This window comes from Filicampus tigris, chromosome 15 (genome assembly GCF_054856515.1).
Source record: "Filicampus tigris isolate MCC_2025a chromosome 15, RoL_Ftig_1.0, whole genome shotgun sequence".
NCBI lineage: Eukaryota > Metazoa > Chordata > Actinopteri > Syngnathiformes > Syngnathidae > Filicampus > Filicampus tigris.
In genome coordinates, this window is record NC_141231.1 from 6,280,871 (window position 1) to 6,302,500 (window position 21,630).

The 21,630-nt window shown below is 40.8% G+C and overlaps 1 protein-coding gene across 5 annotated transcripts in view; it reads left to right on the forward strand.

Moving 5' to 3' along the window:
* Positions 1-19,074, forward strand: part of znf618 (zinc finger protein 618) — a 48,027-nt gene extending 28,953 nt beyond the window's left edge. For 4 of the 5 annotated variants that reach the window (XM_086053553.1, XM_086053554.1, XM_086053555.1 and 1 more), the window contains exons 11-14: positions 3,236-3,313; positions 3,955-4,116; positions 6,845-7,944; positions 10,664-19,074. In XM_086053553.1, coding sequence (XP_085909679.1) covers positions 3,236-3,313; positions 3,955-4,116; positions 6,845-7,944; positions 10,664-11,197 — 1,874 coding nt within the window. In that variant the 3' untranslated portion in view covers positions 11,198-19,074. The remainder of the gene's footprint in view (positions 1-3,235; positions 3,314-3,954; positions 4,117-6,844; positions 7,945-10,663) is intronic. The other variant, XM_086053557.1, reaches the window with a different exon arrangement.
* Positions 19,075-21,630: the final 2,556 nt, after the last annotated feature.

Here is a 21,630-nt window from a genome sequence, read left to right on the forward strand (position 1 = left end):
ATTTTAGCATTGGCTGTCATGTTCCTGATTTATCCCATATATTTTGTTCTACATTTAAATGCAAATGATCCTTAACCTTGTGAATTGAAAGATAATTGCACTTAAAAAGAATGTACTTCATTTTTTGCACTTCCTTCATCAGTAAATCAGTGCCATTTAAAAAACTAATAATAATAGTATAATTTATCGTGACAGTTTATATATCATTTAGAAAAATGTGTTATTGTGACAAGCCTAGCAAATAATGTAGGGATATCTGAACCAGTGAGATATCAGATTCAATATAGGAGGGCCTTCTAGAATAATTCCGGGTGGTCACCACTACGGTTGGGCATCGATAACCGCGATTCAAGTGGAACCGGGACCATCATTCCGGCTCCCCCTCAATTGTTCAGATTTGAATGTGCGCACGGCACGCAGCCCGACTCAAGGCATTCGCCGGGACCTTGCGGTGGTAGCAGTCGCCCTTCGCGGGGTTGGTGATCCAGGGCCCTGCGGGCTCATTCAGCCAAGCCTAGCCATAGAGCTGATGCGATGCGGCTTCGGACCCAAAGTCAGAATCGGCGAAATATGTCTCATGACAACATTGAGCCAACAAGTTCAACACACAAATGCACATACCCAGCTAATGTTTAGTTTATAGCATACACAGCTGCAGAATATACAGTATATACATACTGTACAATATACACATTTATCATATATATATATAGGTCGGATTTGTGTTTTGCTGAGTTGTGATGTTTCCGAGGTTCATGAATGCATCTTACGGCTAGTGAGAGGAGCAGCGGAGAACAAAGGAGAGAGCTGTTGTTCTTTGTTTTTGGCTAAAAAGACTGCTTGCTTCCTCGTCTAAGAAACATTCAAAGTCGGATGATGTCGTTTTAAGTGTTATTGTGTTAGACGTGCTACCTACAGCATTGCCGCCGATCTCGTGTTGCAATGTCGGCACACAACTTTGGGACTTATACACGTACCTTTCCCCATCGGCGAATTTAACAGGACAGCCAGAATTTTCCCAAACAAGTGACTGCAGTGTATGGGGGACCTTCGAGCTCTGGCTTGTGTATTCGTTTGCTCCTCTTTAGTGCTGCCGCCCTCCTAATTAATTAAATTAAATAATAGAGAAGTTCACACGATTTGTCTAAAAATAACTCCTATTTTGGGGGCGGGGGGTAGGAATTTGAATCGAGAGTCGTTAGGAACAGGCAGACTTTTCAAAAAAAAGAAAACAAAACCTCGACATTGTGAAGATAAGTTTGATAACGCTTATAGCTGTATAGCTGGCTTGCTTGGCGGTGAATTATATATTTGCCACTTCCACAGTGGCTACATAACTGCGTAGCTCTACATCGCAACACTGCTAGCAAAAGAGTATGGTGTTTGTCTACAAATATGCATCTCTGGTGAATACGATGTATTTTATTTAAAGTTGTATACTTCAATAATGACATGTTATTAGATACTGATTGTGCACTGTTATACTGTAGTGAAGAGATTTTTAGTTGACCGTAATGGAGTCACTTATAGTGCAGTGGTACAGTCGCCTGACTTTGTTCGGTGTAGGTTGTGTGGGCTCAGTTCTCACTCAGTGAGAGTGAGTGTGTATCGCTGCCCGTCTCAACACGTGCCTTGTGCATAACGTTGCTGGAGGCGTTTTGTGGAGAGGGGTTTGCTTAGTGAAGGCCTACATCTGAAAGTCACGGCCTGCCACTGATATGTATACATGATGTGTGTATATGTGTGTACGTATGAATGTGTATACGTATGTATGTACTGTATATGTACAGTGTGTAGTATGCAAATAAAGATAGCGGTCATCGGTATCAATTTGGAGTAGCAGGTTGCAGTTATCGGTGGAAAACAAACAGTTATGGTTCATCCCTACTTGGTTGTAGGGCTGCACGATGTTGGAAAAAAATGACAGTGCGATTTTTGGAGGGGTTGCGATATACTGCAATATATGTTGCGATGTTGAAAATAGAATTTTCATCAGAGGACTTGAATAGATTTGTTTGGGAATAATTTGTTTAACTCGCTATGACATCATTGTATTCATATAATATCGCTTAATCCAGACTAAGGCGGTTCATCTGTGAATGATGATTGCTGTATATAAAAGGTATCACAGAGGTCATGTCTCTGTAACATAATAGATTATTTAACATTGTATTTCACACTTCAATGTAAACAGCAGCAAAATATTAAACATATTTTAAACAAAAAAATAAAAAGAGCAGGTGCACTAGACCCTTGAGTCATTTCAAAAAATAGAATAAAATAAAAAACCTCTAAAGCAGAAGCAGAGTTATAAACACCTTTAAACTAAACCATAAAATATTTAAAAAATTAAAAAACAGGTGTACTAGCGCCTGAGTTGTGTACAAAAATCTAACATTAAGATAAAAAAAAACCTTTGTGAAACTGCAGAAAAGTTGTAAATAAATTAGAACAAAAATATTAAAACTTAAAGGGCAGGTGCATTAGTCCCCTGAGTTGTTCCCAAAAATATAACAATAACTAAAACTGTCTGTAAAACATATTGCATCCGAGATTTGTTGGTATTGTTTGGACTTATTATCCTAAGGAGTTATGCTGGCGAAGGCGTCTGTAATTGTTTTTCGAGTACCGTAGATGCAGTTTCATCTCGGGTCCCACTTCTTAGTTTGAAGTGCTCATACAGGGGCTTGTGACGGCGATTGCAGCAACAACGGTGAGGCACTGTTGGCAAAGGATGTTTTGTTGTTCTGAATCTTCCTTTTTATACCCGAAATACTTTCATATTTTGGATGTTGACTTTCTTTTGGGGACTAAATCCACTGCTGCTTTTGCCGCTGTCGTCTCTTCGCCTGTTAGCAGACAGCAGAGTGGAGGGGGAGGGGCCGGTGACTGATTGGCAGGAAGGAGGGGGTGAGCGAGACAGGCTGTGTAGCACGGAGTAGCTTGCTGCTTTTTTGAAGCAAAACAAACGGTTGCGTGTTCTAAGAAAGAAAAAGAAAAAAAAAAAAAAGTGAAAACATCGCACGTCCTACGATGTGACTATCGCGCATGCGTACATCGCAATCGCGATGGTCAAAAGACACATCGTGCAGGCCTACTTGGTTGTATTGATAATCTGGGCCTATACGTGGCGTAAAGCCGTAATGGAGGCAGCTGAATGGACAGATGCATTAGCATTTGTGCTTTTGTCTCCAAAGAGAGATTCAACTCTCTTCTGGGCCTTGTGATTTTTTAGAACCCTACACTTGTGGTGCCTGTGGCATCCAGTTCCAGTTCTACAACAACCTGCTGGAGCACATGCAGTCCCACGCTGGTGAGTCCACTCCCACAAATGCATGTTGAAGCTCAGCAGTGAAGCACAGAATTTAAAATGGCTGCAATTGATGTGGAAATCTGTACAAACAAACATGTTGTAGGCATCAAGTTCTCCCATGTGGTTGTTGCAGATCTGGTTCTGGGACACCTGGTTCAGATTATTACTATTTTTTTCAGTAGTATAATCAGACAGCTGTGCAATGGCTTAATTATAGTATTTGTGCTCGGTAAAAAGTGTGTTTGTACATGTGAAGTTTCAGTGATAAACTAGGCTTATCCAGGCTTTATAATTATTTTTGGATTGTGAGTACCGTCATTTTGTTTTTAATTTTCCAGTTTTGGAAACATTAGGTGCATTCATTCAAATGAATTTGACAGCATTTGTCAGATCTGCATGTGAGAACTAGTTATTGCAATTATTCATCTGACATTTTACTTCAAGTCCGGTCTATATTTGAAACATTCACATTCTTCCACTTACTTTGTTTCTGTTTTACAGTGCGTATATCTTTGAACTTTTTTTTCCCCCTTTTTTTTTTTTTTTTTTTTGGGTCCCTCAATAATCTTGCACTTCCACCTTTTTCTTTCATTTCAAGACTTAGATATCATAGCTAATATTGTTCCTCTATATTCCCTCAGCTGACAACGAGAACCATACCAAAGGAGACTCTCCAAAAGCCTCCTCAGCCTCGGGTCCTCAGGAGCCGCTGTGGAGAGTGTCTCCGGCTCAGGCCCCCCACCCTCCTGTCAAACTACAGATACAACCTCAAAGTCTCGCCCAGAGGAACCACAATATCACTCGTATGTTTTTACTAAATTATTACCGTATTTTCGCGACCAAAAGGCGCAGTCACAGTTACGGGTGCTATTTCTGTATTTAACACATACATAAGGTATTATTGGGCGCAGGCATGGTAAAACATACTATAGCCTAAAACGCACGGTAGCGTGCATGCACGCTGAAACATATGCTAACAAGCATGCTTACGTATGTTTTTAAAAAGGCAGCAGGAGCAAAACTGAGTTCAGTTGTTTTTTATTGAAACCATTAACAATGTACTCACATAATTGTCAGTGATTAAATGTCATCCACAAATCCAAGTCCTCATCTTCGGTATCCGAAACGAACAGCTGGGCAAGCTCTCCATTAAACACTTTTAACACTTCACTTTCGTCATTGTCCAAGTCAGTGTCGTTGCCGTGCGGCTCCTCAGAAACGATGCCGGCTTTCGCGAAAGCTCGCACAACAGTGCAAGCAGACACTTTAGCCCAAGACTCCACAATCCATTCACAAATTGTGGCGTAACTTGCCCGTAACAGCGACGGTGACGTGTCGAAAAACCATCCGGTCTCTTTGTGTACACCTCAGTCAGCCACTCTCACTCATTTTCTCCTCGCCCATCCAGCCCTTTTGATTGGCCTTGATGATGACTCCGGCTGGAAACTTTTCTTTAGGCAACCAAGCACAACAATAAAAGCTGACTTCTCGTGCCCCGTTGTGCGTATTGCTACCGTGCTGGTCCCCTTCTTCTCCACAGCATGGTTCACCGGGATGTCGAAAGTGAGCGGCACCTCGTCCATGTTGGTGATGTGGTTGGCCTGCATGCGTTTGTCAGCAATCTTTTTACTACAGTAGGAGCGGAAGATGGCCGGTTTTTCCCTGTGACGCTTGTTTCCGCCGGAAGTTGCTGCGCCGCGGTGGTCCTTGCCCGGATGGATAGATGGCGCCGTTTCATAAAACGAAAGCACCGCGACGGACCTCCTTGTTCCTGCGCGTAGCTGGTAGCTTGCAGTTTAAACTGTGCGTCGTAGGCGTGTCTCTTCGTGGTTGCCATTTTCAATGTTGTTATGCACAATGAATGCATATACCGGCACTATATACCTACTGGGGGCGTGCCTATAGTGTCCTCTGTCACGCCCACCCTTCTCCCTTTAACGTCCGCCTTTTCTCTATATAACCAGCGTGTTGGCAGCAAATGCTCCCAGTCAGTGAAACGCAGCGCTCAACAAAGTCACATAACAATCACAGATATTGGAACTCGGTGCACGCATAAGCCGCGCCGCATTATAAGGTCCATTTTGGAGAACATTTTAGACTTTTAAGTGCGCCTTATAGTCAGGAAAATACGGTACACACACACACAATGTACTGTAAATGGTACCTAAAGAATTCCTCAACACCCGCCAAAATTTGTATTAATTTGCCTTAAAAGATACACAAAAACGTGTTGCCCTGTCGTCATGTGTCGCGCCATGCCGGACTGTAAATACTAGGCACACAAGTTGACTGGTGTAATTACTAGGGATGTAACAATTCACGCAAGCCCCGATTTGATTTTCAATTCGGTTCGATACCATGCTTGTCTCTGTGCGCCAGTGTGGTGCTGCAGCCATCCACGAACGCAATACGCAATGATGTTTGGTGCAAGTGTGTCACAAACTATTATTTTGCCAACAGTAGTCGCAATTAGTCAACTAATCGGATCATATGTAAATCGGGGCATAATCGCACCAGGCTCTTATATGATCATTGGTAGCTTACAGCTTCAGTTCTTTATAGTATGGACAAAAGAAAAATAAAGCCAATTAAGATAAAAGTACATTCAACTTGTATTAAACTTTGCAGCTTGTAACAGCATTCCTGACATGTTTATAAATGGAGTAATTGAAATTGAGGCCGATACTGTGGCCTGAATTTTTTTGCGCTGTAAATGTTTCGTGCATTTTAAAATGGAACCAAAAACTATACACTATGCTGAGTTTCATGAAATATTAACATGGGATGGTAGCCAGATAAACCAATGCAAGCACAGGGAGAAATGCAAACTCCTCACAGGACCTGCACCTCAGAACTGAGAGGCAGACATGCACATGCCTAGGTCACTGTGCTGTCCTGAACTCATGACTAGTGATGTCACAATACCCAAATGTCACGATGCGATAATATCACGATATGAACTTCACAATACGATAATTATCACAGTATTGCGGGAAGGTTGGCGATATATAAAAAGTTTGCAATACTGTATAAAAGCTCACGATAATTTAAAAAAATAAAAAGAAGAGTTTATATTTAAAAAAAACATGACAATATTCTGTTTTTGTACATAATAACAGCATTCACAAAGAAATGGGCTTGGCCAGTCATGCTCTCCTATTGGCGATTAACGTTGGCCTTAAACATAGGTGGCATCAAATTAAATTGCACTAATAAACTAACCACTAGAGGGTGCTGGATCTTCACAAATGGAAAACAACTTGGGCTTTTAAACAGATTTGCTGGTACTAATATTGTGACATGATGACAACGTTATATCGTGGCAATTTTAATATCACAATATTGTAACATCCCTACTAATTATATTTCCTTTTCATGAAAACATAAAATCAGAACTCTCTACATTTTTTTTGATTGTAAATTATGTGGCCAGATATAAGCTCTGAAGGCATTCAACTCAGTCGAGATTAATTATGATCCATTTTTTATTATTTATAGTATATTGTCCTAAATGACATATCTTTTGTCCAGATAATAATGGGCTGCCAGAGAAGGAGCGGCTACAGGTGGCTGAGCGTCTCTTACGGGTAATGTGTTCTGATCTGAACATGCTCAACGTGCTCAACAGCAAGGACTTCCTCAAGCTGGCACAGACTCTGGTGGACACGGGGGCACGTCACGGTGCGTACTCCACCCGTGATGCCCTGGGCAACATGAGTGCCTTGGCGCTGCGTCAGCTACCCCGCATGTACAACCAGGTCAAGGTCAAGGTGACGTGCGCCCTCGGCTCCAACGCCTCGCTTGGCATCGCAGTCACTTGCCACTCCCAGACGTCGGGACCGGACGCTTGCTACGTTCTGACGGCATACCAGGTGGAGGGCTCAAGACTGAAACGTTACGTTCTTGGCGTGCGGGAGGCGGAGCTGAGGGAAGGGCCGGAGCAGATTCACCACTGGGTTCAGAATGTGTTGTCTGAGTTTGTGATGTCAGACATTCGCACTGTGTACGTGGCAGAGCCCCGGGTATCAGCGGCCGGATTCGGGGTATCCTCACTCGGTGGCGGCGGCAGGGGCAGGATATGCTTGCGCTGCGCCGGGTGTTCGCTCGGCGCAGTGGTCCAGGCAGTCCTGGGGAAACGTAGCCTGCAGGCTCGAGGCCTTCACGAGCTGGCCGAACTCCTCGCCACGTGCAAAGACATCTCCGCCTCCACCACACTGGCACTGAGGGAGGAGCAGAACACCAACACTTCCCAAAGCATGACCGAAGACGGAGCGCAGGGCAGCACTGCCCAGTGCCCAACCCCTCCCTGCTGGGACCGTACGGCTGAGGCCCTTCTGCAGGTCCATTCCCACTTTGAGCACATCTGTGAGACGTATGGACGCAGTAAGTCCACAGCACCGCTGCTCCAGGGCCTCAACAAGCATTTGCTCGGCACGCTGACTTGTCTGCTGGCTCCTCTGCGCCTGGCAGCGTTGGAGCTGAGTAGCCAGAGGAGGCCCACCCTGCAGCAGGTGCTTCCCGTCTATCTGCGGCTGGAGAAGTTCTTCACTTCCAAAGCCGGAGAAGCGGGAACCGGCATGGCCAGCAAACTCTGCCACTACTTCCTAGAAGCACTCAAGGAGAACTTTAAGGTAATGTTTATATTTCTTACAAAGTTTCCAAAATCATTGAAAATGGTATTGTTTAGGACTAAACTCATTTTAATCTCTATTGATTTTTATTTTCCCATGACAAACTGTACCTTTATTTATATGCGCTATTAACCCACGGGAGGCAGCATCACCTGCCTCAGCTATGTGGAGTTTGCATGTTCTCTCTGCGCTTGTTTGACTTTTCTCTGGATATTCCCTCCTCCTCCAACAATCCAAAAAGTGTGCATGTTAAGACTAAAATATCCACAGGTGTGAATGCTTTTTATTTCTTTCATCTGTATGCTGTGTGGTGCTACTGCATGGTGACCAAGCCAAGGTGTATGTGACCCTAACAAGCACTATTTGCTTTATAAACAACATTTTAAGATGGCTTCCCAGTCAACTCGCTTCAATTCACTGAAGCGCTTTACACCGACCCGCTCAGCCATTCGGCAAGGGAGCTTGCGCGTTTGTCATTTCAACCCGTCTACACGTGGAATAATAAATAACGTACTACTGTCGTAAAACACAATATGTAGCCGGTTCAGTCTTGGACTATGAAGCGATCATTAGATTGAATCACAGTAATGGATTTATTTGATGTGTAAGTGAAAGTGGGCTGATCACTGGCATAACTCGTGCCATGTAACAGGCAGACGCTTGTAATTGAACATTTGTATTATCGTTTGCAACACACTCAACCTTTGTGGTTCAAATGGGTAGGATCATAAAACAGAAACATTATACTAAACATTCACGTCTCTCGTGAGACTCGAGGTGCATCCAAATACACTCGGACATTTCAAACTCAAACAGGAAAACATCCATCAATGCAGTAAATGTTAAGAGCTACAAATATCTAAATAAGCTGGGCTTTTTAATCAATCTATAAAAACTGACATGTAATAAGAAGAATGAGGGAGGTGAATCACTTTATTTTACTTAATTACAATCAATGGTCCATCTAGTCACTTATGTTAGAATATGTAATCAAATCATTAGGCTTCCATTCTACAGTGTAGTGGTTGGGATGTCAAACATTAAATGTTCAATGAGATTGTACACTCCCCAATGGCTTAAATGATGAAAAAAAATGTTTTGCTGCCTTAAAGGGGGAAGTCAACGCAAACATATTTTTTTCAAGAATAGGTTCTACGCAAGCCCACTAGTTGAAATGGGGCATTTGGATAAATATTGCGTTTGTGTAATAAGTGTTAATCCACTCGTTTTTAGCCATCTCTTTGGGCAGCCATTTTGTCTTCTGTCGACTGAAAATGACATAACTGCTCACAACGACCAATCACGGCTCAGATTCACAAAACAGGTCAGCCGCGAGTGCATTTTGCTGCTTAATTTATATTCCACAAACACAAAATTAATCAGAAGCCGTGTTTCAACTAGTGGGCCTTCTGGGAACATATTCTTGAAAAAAACATGTTTGGGTTGACTTCCCCTAAAAGACTTTTGTAAAGTTCTGGATATGAATAGAAATATCAGCAGTGTGTTTAAAAAAAATCTGCAATCTATTATACTACAGAGTTTAAAAATGTTCAAAATTATTTTTTTTAATGTTATCAAAAGCATTGTAATTAGTATCTTTATAGTATATTGTGGAACTAATACAAATAAAACAAGTTTAACTGTCAGCCATTATTTCACTGCTTCTTATCGATGGTCCTTTTTGCAGTGGTATTGTTTCTTTTTTTTGTGTTCTTTTGAAGTTATATAAAATAATTGACTTTGCAAATAAAGTTCTTGTTATTTTGCAAACATATCTTGAGTCATGGTCAATCATTACATGATGCAAAACTGCGGTATGCCAATTGAGACGACTATACGTCAGTAAATACGGTCATGCTTTACAAATCCTGTGCTTGCTGGCACCAGTGCAGAAAACACATTTGTTTGTGTTTTTCATAACAGAAAATAGCGCTCAATAATATGGTAGTTGCTAAAAACATGGAGTAATAACATAATTGAACAGGATGAGAACAATTAAACAGTTTCTGCATCATGATTGAATGCTGCAATGATCCAATTCATTTTGCTGCTACTTCTGGGGTCCCAGGTTTGGCCACTGGGAAGCAGTATAATACTTGACAGTCATGCAGACACAATTATGAATAGATTTCAATTACAAGTGATTCAAAAAGGTGCTGTGATGTCACTCATTTTTCATAGAGGATAAAGAATATGCCAATGCGTATAGTTTTATCTGTCCGTGTTGCGCCACTGTCTGTGTTCAAATATCCAATGCTTCAAAAACTGACTATCAATGCTCACTGTTAGCATGTCAATGCTGTTTTGCCTTATTTGTGAGCATTAAGCTAAACTGACTTTCATAATGCAAATCTATGTAGTTTCAAGTATGCATGCAATTCTCTTTGTTTTATGTTTAGTGACAGTATACTTCTACTTTGAGTCACATCAACCAAGTTAAAGCCTCTTTTATGGTGAATTGTTCAATATTTGACGAACGGCTACTCATTGTGAAGCGAGTTGGACTCAGTTCACTGCCGCCATGCAGCTCTCAAATCTCAAATTTGCATAAAAATCATCCGAATGACGGCTCATTTCTCGAAAATCATATCTCGAGGCACCACTGTATTTAGTGGCACCCCCGATTATCTCTCATGGCACACTATATTTGCGAATCAATGCTTTAAGATGGATGGATAAACCATGGTAATTATAATAGAAACATCCCTCTTGTTCCCAGGTTGAGCGAGCCCACCAGGTGGCGATGGTATTGGACCCTCAGCTCAAGCTCCGTTCAGTCCCGGCTTACCAGCACGAGGACATAATTTCCCGAGCGTGCGAATTTGCGGCTGAACCCAGGGACGGGGGCATGACTGCTGCCGGGGCGTCGTGCGGCGAGGAGCGAGACAATGACGGCCCGCCCATGCCAAAAATAACCCGAGTCGAGGGGGCCGGAAACAACGGCGGCCTTTCAAGGATGACACTGTCCACCAACGACGAGAGTCAAAGCCACGTCAGGCAAGAGATCTTCCAGTACCTGGCGGAGCCTCTCCTCCAAGGCACCACCGATCTCTTCCACTACTGGAGCTCGACAATGGGCGACAGGTTCCCCAGACTAGCCCGCCTGGCGCTGTGGCTCCTGGCCGTGCCGGCGGTGGGCATACGCAGCGAATGTGTAACGGTGTGCGAGCAGAGCCTGGCCATGAAGAGGAGGCAGCAGGTAACCGCTGAAGAAATGAACAAACTCATTTTCCTTCGCTCCAACATGGGCTAGCTGTCCAAACCTTCACCTTCCACCAGAGACTTATTTATATAGGCTTAGGCCGACTGTAAAGCTAAATGTGTATGGTAAGACAGGAAAAAAAAAGACATTTTTAGGTTGCAAGCACTTGGAACAATAAGGCTTGTCACATACTGTATGGCATACTGACATGGAGAGATGTTCAGTGCTTTAGGGACAGAACAGTAGCTGTTTGAGTGTCGGGTGAGCTTCTTTGGTCTGGCCTGAAGACTCAACTGCTTTAAAGGCTCCATGCTGTTATACTTCCGGGATGGCAGGTAAGGTCAGTAAAAGTGAGTTTGGTTGCATAAATACTATACACAAACGGTTCAGAAATTTCATTGCCTTTTGCACCTTTTGAGTAATTTGTGGCAATGGCACAGGGATTGGAATTTTTCTTTTATTTTAGCAGCCTCCCCAAAAGCTGTCAAATCACTCACCTTCTCATTCAAAAAGTTTCAGTATACTAAAAGTTGATTACAATCTTATGCCCTCGTCATACGCTAACGTCATCCGCTGGTTCATTTTATTTAGCTGGATTTACACAGCAGGTCTACGTGGGTAGTTCCGATTTTATGCCTACCCTGAATTTTTTTTATTTTTTGGATATCTTTTACACCTAAATTTCAAGTGACATGTAGTCGATAAAGCCGGGTTTTCCCTTGCGGAACGCATGATACGCCTACACAACTGGCCAAATTCTGCACAAATAACTATACAAGCATCAAAACCAGGCATTGACAACAGAAGAAACACATGTATAAAGAACACTAATATTTAACATTACAATTATGAGAGTAAAAAAGTGCTACAATGCTCAAGTAGGTCCAAATCCAGGGTAGGGCTACTGCACCTTAAAACGTGTTTTGTTTTCTCCTTAATTGAGATAACTGTTGCTGTGATTTGGGTTAAACAAATAAAAGTTGATTTGACTTTATTTGACTTGGGGTTAGGGTAAAATAATAACCCTAAGCTGACATACACAGTACTATATGAATGGAATACCATGTGCGGTTCCCAGACTGCCATCAGAACTACATCCAGTTTTCTTTGGGTGGGCAGAGCGTGTCTGTGGGTGGGAACTGCCTACCCCTGCTCACCCCCCCAGGTAACGCCCCTGGTCTATACTGCAATTTTAGATTTACAGCGGGTGTTTTTTTCCTTTCAAAATGTTTTTGTTTTGTGAGCAAATGTGCGTGTCACCATACGTCAAGTGCATGTATATGTCAAGGTCAAGCTCTCATCAATGATTGTATACCTGATCAGTAGTACGTTTAAGCTGCACTCGCATTGGCAGTTATACTTTACGTATTGTATGCTTTTATCCACATTTGACAGGCCTTATTTTGATATGATTATATCCAATTCCATGCTTTTTTTTTTCTTTTCTATTTCCACTTAACCACATCGACAACAAAACAATCTAAATTGCATCACTCAAATCATGCAGTGTAAATCCAGCCTTGTCTCCTGCTGCTAGCACTGCTTGGCCTGTAGGTGCATGTGACAACTCTCATCAGACTTTTGGGGTTTTTGCAATTAATGTGTTAACAGTTACCATCATACTTAGGGTGCAGCCAAGCTTGTATTTAATAAATTTAAATCACAAGGCAGTTTTAGCTTGCTCACTGTAGAGAAACATGCTGACCTGCTGTTTAAATATTTGTTCTTCAGCTGTGTGTGTTTTTTTTAATAGGCAAAATGCAGTCATTTGAATAGTCTTGGTTCTGGTAAAGGATAACTCGTAGAACCCCTTTTTTTAATCAATATAGTTTAGTCTTCCTTAAGTGGGCCTTCATGTGTTCTTTTCTTAAAGCAGTAAGCTACCGTGCATGGTTAATAAGGCAAATATAACAATCTACTCAACGAGATTGGTAGCAGATGCGCTGCTTCCACCATCTATTGTTTCCTCTTTTTTTTGGAAATCAAAGCAGAAATCTCTCCCGAAGGAATAAATAAGCCTGTCATTTCCCACACCGTACTTTGACCTCCATATTGAGGTACTGTACATGTGTACACCCTCAAATCAGGCTTGAAGTGTCATTTGAAATAAACACGTTATAATGTGAGCCAGATGCCCTGGCGCGGCCACTAATACCCATCCCTTAACAGCCACCGATGTCCACACTTATGTGGTCTAATACCTCCTTAAATTAACTTGGATGAATGGGATATGCATCGTTTGTTACTACGTCTATATGCCGTCAATGTTCAAGGTAAAGTCAAAATTCAGTTTTCTGAAACATTCGGAATAACTCATTTACATGCGTGAGCAGACAGAGTTACTTCGATGTACGTGGTAATTGTGATCAGTTGTAATATTCCCATCCAAACTGCGACGCACGGAGAACGTCATGGCACAGGTAGATGTCATTTCTGCTTCTTACCATCAATAAAAGGACATTCATATTTATGTCTTTCACCACACTGATAAAGTAGTTTTCCTCCTCGCCCCAAAGGTGTGGTGTGGTGCTGTGCTGCGTCTGAGTTTCACCATGTTTATTTACCTCTGCTTGTGTATTTCTGGCGGGTTGCGCAACCGATGCCACATACAAGTAGTTCCTGTACTCAATAGACCAACATTCCTAGCGGATAGAAAATACGCAGAACACAAATGAGTGTTTCAATGGGGAGATTCATTTGATGACTAAATATTGCAGTTAGAAAAGGAGTAATCCAGGGGTCTGATTTGGGGTTTGAAAAAAACGGATTACAGTATATTCAGGGTTTTGCTGGTGTTACTGTTTACACAGTCTCACGCTAATATTGCGGTTTTGAAATGTTTGACTGCATGTAAACGTAGTCTGTGTTCTTTCCGCCCTGCATTGGGCTTTATATGACATACTTTTGTTAACAAAAAAGCCTTTAGGTTGCTAATTCATTGCCTTCTCTGCAACATCTTATTTATTTGTATTTTTTGTTGTTGCTTCTCAAAGCAAATATTGACTGACTGTTGGGAACGATGTCCTCTAGTGGTCAATTGTAGACCAGCATTATGGACACATGTACTTGCCAAGTGCTTTTTGCCCCCACCCCCAGTTTCCCTCTTGTGAGTATTTATGCTCATGGTGTTGTCTTCAATAATAAGAAAGGTCTATAATTGTCTTCTATTAATACTATATTAGTATATTCTTCAGTATTTTACTTCAACAGTGGAACAAGCTGTAAATATAATTACCCATCTTGACTCACAAACTCATATAGATGCCACACATTTTTTACATTTATGATGATTTTTACAACAACAAAATGCTTATAGCTTATTGAAAATTACACTGATTTTTATCATTCAATATTTGAATTGTTCTCTTTTAAAATCATGTCTGTTTTTGTGAGGCACTGAGTAACCTGATTCCCGTGCCATCTGGATTTGGGGTTTAGGGATCGGCATTTGACTACATTTCCTTGATAAACTTGTAATTAATGAGCGAAAGCAGAGCCCAGAGTTGGGAAAGAAATGGGAGGAAAAAAGGCACCATCCGTAAAGAAAAAAACATTTTAACTCCTGGAGGCAGTTTTCCAAATACTACACTGTGTTTATGTAGTGCATGGACACCTTTTGGCCATCACTTGAAAGTGGCTCTGGATTATCGGACATCCTGTCTTTCATGATGTGTTGGCAGTTATATAAATTCATCTAAATGTTCTGTAGCTGTACGCAACACTTAGCTCACAGATACCTATTCAAAAATAGGCAAATACTGTATCTTAGGCCCGGTACACAAACGGACTGTTTTTGTCCCTATTTTGCCCCTTCCCAACCAAGGATGTCAAACGCCCGACTCTCTATTAAGATTGTCCTATAATGTTATCCTTTTGTCTGAGGTGTGTTGAGTGTGCATTTGTCTCAATAATAGGGGCTGAGACGGGTTGTGGCCGACAATCCTAATTATAAACGTGTTCAATATTTCCCACCAAAAATTTTGACGTGCATAGGGAACGCTGACTATTCTTGAGTCATTTGACCATGGACTATGACCTAAATGGGACTTAGCTAATCAAGAAGCGCCCTGACGAACAAGGAAGAGGCAGTAAAATTTTTCCCAAAGCAGGTGTTTTTTTTTTGTTTTGTTTTTACCGAAGTCGCCGTCTTACAACGTTCCCACCTCAAATAACTTAAAAAGAAAAAATTAGGTTGAGACAATATGGATGTGGTCTTTTTCTTCTTCACTGCATTGCAGAGTTTTTTGGATTGGGACTCTTTATCGGCAGGTACTCGAAATCAATTGTCTTGGACTCGGGTGCAAAAAAATTGTGATCGTCACAGCCCTGTGTGTGGTGCTTCTTTGGTAACACTGGTCAGCAGCAAATTTCAATCAAATTGGCTTTTTGTAGCTAAATGTATCTTTGCAATGACTTCAAAAATGTCTTCATTTTTTTCTAACAGGTTTTGGAGATTTTCTTGGATGTTTTTAAAGAGGAAGTCAACCCAAAAATAATATTTACTATAACATGTTCTATGCGCCTTCACTAGTCAAAACATGGCATTCTGATTAATATTGTGTTTGTGGAATATGAGTTAAGCAGCTGAATCCACCCGTTTCTAGCCATCTCATGGGGCGGCCATTTTTTCACTTCTGTCGAAAGAAAATGACATCGCAGACCAATCATGGCTCACCTGTTTTCTGAAGCTAAGCCATATTGGTTGTTACCCAAGCCCTGAGCAACTGTGATGTCATTTTCAGTTGACAGCTAGTGACAAAATGTCCGCCCGCCTGAGATGGCTAAAAACTGGTGGATTTTGCCGCTTAACTCATATTCCACAAACGCAATATTAATCAGAATGCCATCTTTTGACTAAATTTTGAGTTGACTGCCCCGTTAAATTTGACTTATTAAAGCTTGCACTGTACAGATTTTACAATGTTATAATTTATAGTTACCGAACGTTTCAGAAAAAAAAATCCACCTGTTGCTGAACCTAACCCTTAATTTATAAATGTTACAAAATATTAGGGGTGGGAACGATAATTATTTTTTCGATGCATCGTTCAGTGGATTAAAAAGATTCTGAACCGTTTATAGGTAGGTATTAATAATCGATATTTCAAGTTTAACTAAAAAAATTAAAAGCATGTGCAAGTGATTACCTGCGTTTTACTGTCAGTCATCTTTGCTAGGGTAAGATAATACGTGACAAGATGGCGGAACAAGCAAAACCTCATATGAGTGGAGCGAAGTCAGAGTGTGAAATATTAATCTTTGCTCTTGATTGAGATTTTTGTTTTAATAAAAGATACCAGTGTTTTACATGGACTATAAAATGTAAGCCAATGTAGTGATGCATCTGAATCGAATCGCATCACAGGCTAAATATATTACATATTGTTTATTATTATTTTTATTATTATTACTATTATTATTATTATTACTATTACTATTATTTTAGAAAACTGATGTGCTATAGAAAAAAATCGGGCAGATTTGTTATTAGTGTAAACAATCTAGAAACATTTACCTGCATCTCTGATTTTATTTTTTATTTTTATGTTAAAATTGAGTTGATCAGTATAATCAAAGCAGACCACACAAAATATGACCAAAACTGTTAAATGCACACTTTTCTCTCTCTATGTGTGGGGCCCGTCACAGATGAAACAAATCTATTTGAAAAATGATTGCGTGTACCAGGCCTAAAGCTTGTTTCGCCAGAAACACATTTGCTTACAAGCAATTTAAAAGAGTCAAATTTCCACATGTCCCTTAAAAATGCTTTTCAAAAAAACAAAACTGACTTCAGTGGTCCTCTGTAGACTACCTGTGCAGTAAAATCATGCAACCCATTTCTCCTCAGTAATCGGTGCCATGCTATCGGCAAGAGTTCTTAACCATCACTTAATCCTTATGTGTGATTGCCATTTTAAAATATATTATAAGTGAGTACAGGGAAGATGTGCTTAATCAAAATATACTACCGTATTTTCCGGACTATAAATTGCGTTTTTTTCATAGTTTGGCCGGGGGGGGGGTGACTTATACTCTGGAGCGACTTATGTGTGAAATTATTAACGCATTATATCGTATCCCTTTCCTTTTCAAGGTCAGCAAACAATACTCCAAACAACCACAGGGGGGCGTTCTAAGGCTGTATATAAACCTGCATTACATATTGACTTCACAACGGGCGGAATAACCTGTAGTGTATATCATTTCACATGTACCCATATAAAGAAACATAGATACATCCTAAAAGCTGTTAAAATGCATGACAAATTTAAACGGTTAAAATCTAATATTGTGTTAAATAAGTAATTATAATATTATGATTAAAAGACAATTTGACTGTCTATCAATCCATCTATACAAAATTGTGTACTGTTCCTTTAAAAGGCGCTGTGGCTGGCAGTGGTATTGCATCATCAGCCAGCCACACGCGCACACATGCGCGGAGCGGAGGAGATGAACAAAGAGATAATTATGACCGAATACAAAAATATTTTTGGGGACTTGGAAACATTCTACATGGTCGGTGATAACTAAAAGACTTATTTAATCGATCTATGACCGTTTTGGTGAGTTTAAAGTTATAATAACCGTAACTTTCTTGTGATGCTACATGTGGATGTTAGCTAAATGTTACCTTCGTAGCTCGGTGGAAATGCTGTGTACTAAGCGCACAATTTTATTAATTTGATTTCTGTGGACACATGTGTTTGCGTTACGCGACAGAGACAGCTTGGATTCCGAGAGGGGGTGGAGGGGGGCCGACTTATACTCCAATGCGACATATGTTTTTTTCTTCTGTATTATTCATTTTATGGCTGGTGCGACTTGTACTCCGGAGCGACGTATAGTCCGGAAAATACGGTAATTCAATGATTTACCTCAATATTTAAAAGGTAGTGTTGCTGCTTATTGTGAAAAAATAAAAAAAATAAAAAACACTAAAAACAGTTTGAAGTTAGTGTTTTGCTCTGTTCTGAGAATAGATGAAGGGATTTGTGATAGCGTTTTTAAAGTATTTTAAATAGGATATGCTCTGGGACAAAATGCCATTAGTTGACGTCTCGAAGATCGCGTCAACATAATCAAACCGTAGAACTAGCATTGTTGTTTTGTTTTTTTTTGCTTAAATGAGAATTCTACCATAAGATAAATATGCATGCTTTTTATTAAGGTTATCTAATACGGTTTGAAGCCAGTGTTTTGATTTTTTTTTTTTTTTTTTTCCCCTTTCTTTTTTCACATCAGACTGTATTTGAGCCTCTCGGGTGTCGAGGGAGGCGGCCGAGGTACTGCTGATCATGGGGTGGTGCGAATGCGTGGTCGATGTGATCCGTTTTCCGAGGGGGTATTATGTAAATTACGAGAGAACTGCTGTTTTTATGCCACAAGGGGGGCGCCGTCAATTCAGAGACACAGTAGGGAGCGCCGATAACATTATACCTCTTTTTCTACAGTAGCATTTCAAGGAGGAAAAAAAAAAGTCTTTTGATATGATCAAAGAACTCAACTTAGATACTGTTAGCCCAGCCGCTGTAAGTTTGATTTTAAGTTATTCAGACGACAGTTGTAAAAATATGCTAACACTGAGGTGTGTTCTTCTTTTGCTTCTAGTCTGCATTATCAAATCAGGTTAACAACTGTGTGTTGCGTTTAATCCTATTTTACTGGCGTTTTTCTTCATTTTCTACTGGTATTCACATTTGATCTCTGTTTTTTTTTCCTATGTAGATTCCTACCTGAGTTGTCTTATTAGTAAGCCTAATTTATACTTTTGTAGCAACACTATTTTTATATAACGACAAAGTTCTGTGTCTTTTTGTTGTTGTTTTGTGTCTTCTAATGGCAGCGCTGTTCAAAACTGTTTCTGGACTACATAACCCACTGTAGTGTGTGATGTGTGAATAAACTCCTAATCTGTGTCCAAAGTCTTGTGTACACGATGCCATACGTGTCTGTCATAATCGAAATATTCAAGTGCAACTTTTTGTAGACCCAAGTCCAACCTGTGGGGTGACCTTAAGGGGGCATATGCATAACAAATGCCATTGCAATTTCACAGATTTGGAGCGCAGGAAGAGTGAGCAAATATTGGAAATGATATTGTATAAATTCATGATGTGCCATGCCCCAAAACTCTCTGTAATTTTTCAACGAAATACTGTATTTTAGAATGTGCACATACAAGGCCTCAATTATATTTTGGTTATTCATATGCATTGTATTTTTAAATATTTTATCAAGAGAGATTTGTTTCTTTGCTACTATTTCAATTAAATATTAGATTGGTAATGCATTTTTTTTTTAATTTCATTTTTTTGTTTTTGTTTGATGGCATTTCTTTTCTATCCTCTCACAGGGATGCTTGCATTACTGGCTTGCTGTGAATAATACATGGCTATAATACCATTAAGGTGGAATTTCTTGCAGTCTAAGGCAGTGATTCCCATAAATATTTTTCAATAAACTATGGCAGCCACTTAGTTGCGGGCAGAACAATTACACTTTGTTCCAGTAGATGGCAGAATAAACAAAGCCGCGTATTACCCTGTTATTCATTCAACAATAATACCTTGTTAACAGGCCCAGATTTCACACTAAATAGGTTTGTGCGTAAATTGATATTTAATTACATATTCGTTTTGTGAGACTTTTCTAAAGCAAAATATATGCCTTGGCTCAAAATAGGTTAGGAAACACTGCTCAATACATGTCTATCGGCCCTTCATTATACTGTACTCCGCCGCTAGATGGCAGTGCTCCTTCAGATTTAATGTACAACTTGGTCCAGAGTCGCAAGTGAAGTCAACCCTAAAATCAGTATTGTAGACCTTTTTGTGGTTGTTTCATTGACATTTATTTGCTGATGACCTGAAACAGGGAGATAAGGTAAAGTCTTTGGTAATTTTTTGAGTCTAATTTAATGGCAAGTCATACAAATTTCCTCCACCCATACGAAGTGACAAAAACTTGTCTCAATTTGGGGTTACCAATCATACATGATTCAAATTTGGTAAAAATCTTTTATCCTTAGTGGAGGGGTTTCCACTCACCATTCTTCACCACTGCTTGCCTGCGTCACTTACACCCACTCACAAAGCTGATATGAGTGAACCATTTGATTGGATGAGTCAATTAAACATCTTTTATTTTCGCCCCTTAAGTTTTCTGATATGAAAGCACTCAAATTTCTCTTTTACCAGTGCCACATACACCCACTTGCCACCACTCGCAAAACTGCTCTGAACCAGCGAACCCTTTGATTTCATTGAGTGGCATCAAGTGGTTTGTGTATTTCCTGTGTGCATACATACAACCATAATGACCGAAAGAAGCGTTTATCAAACTAATCTAATAGTTGCGCGGCTGTATAGAAAGGCGTCTGGATCCGGACATGGAGCGCCATCCTGCTCGTCTGCTCACTGAGCAAGAACAATCAGGAAGGAAAGAAAGAGGCATTCTCCTCTTCCTCATCTTCATCTCCTTCCTGTATGGAGCACCTGACTTATCAGGAGTGACACGAATGTACAGAAGTGCCAGGGTGCATCCTGCCGGCCTGCTGTCAGGTGTCATTCCCGCTAACACTCCACCTAGTCCGTGACCTCACAAGCCCCTCAGACTGCACTGCACTGTCTGCCTGCGCCACTGGCTCCCTCTGCAGATAGATACATACAGTATACAGGACATACGTGCATGTCATAAAATTGCATGAACGTTTCTCATGGTAGCCCACAAAAAAAAGCTTCTCCAAGAAAGGCACAAAAGATCCAAGAGAAGGTGCGCTGTAAAGGTTCACTAGCACACAGGTAAAGTTAAACATCCACCACGACTCCTTGCCGGAGTGAAGAACCGTGATGGGGAATTTCCGAGGCATTTAAAAAATTCATGTCCAAGTGGCGTTATGTGACTTGTCAAAAAAAGTCACGTTTGACTGGAGGAGGCCCGAACGCTGTGCCGAAAGGAGGTCAAGGTTAAATTTCTGCTGCGTTGCTATTAATAGCCGCAATAACGTCCTCAACCCACCCTACCCCAGTTCTCCCCCCCATCCCTTCCAACCCAACAAATCTCACTGTTATCATTTATTCATCGCCACCATGATCCAGACGTTCCGTGCAGCTGGAAAAAGCAGCATGTCGTTTGCATTGTGGACTGTTGGATTAAAGTGAAACAGGCTTGTTTGCTCTCCACACACGCGCGCCATTGCCAGCACTGATTGCCTATGAGAGTGTGTAACTTGGCGGGGAAGTTACTATGAGCCGTGAGTTAAAGTGGGCTCTTCTTCCTCAAACAATCTGCTCCTCCTGTTGTTCCTTTGTCTTTTGTTCACCCATTCCTCAAAAATGTTGCATTTTTATGACATTACCGGTCCCTGATTGTTTCGTACCAAGTTAATAGCTTGGAACAGCCCCAAATCTTATAACTACTTTTGCCTTACCAGCAATCTGGAGGAAAAAAATTCACCTGCCCAATATATGTAATTCCTG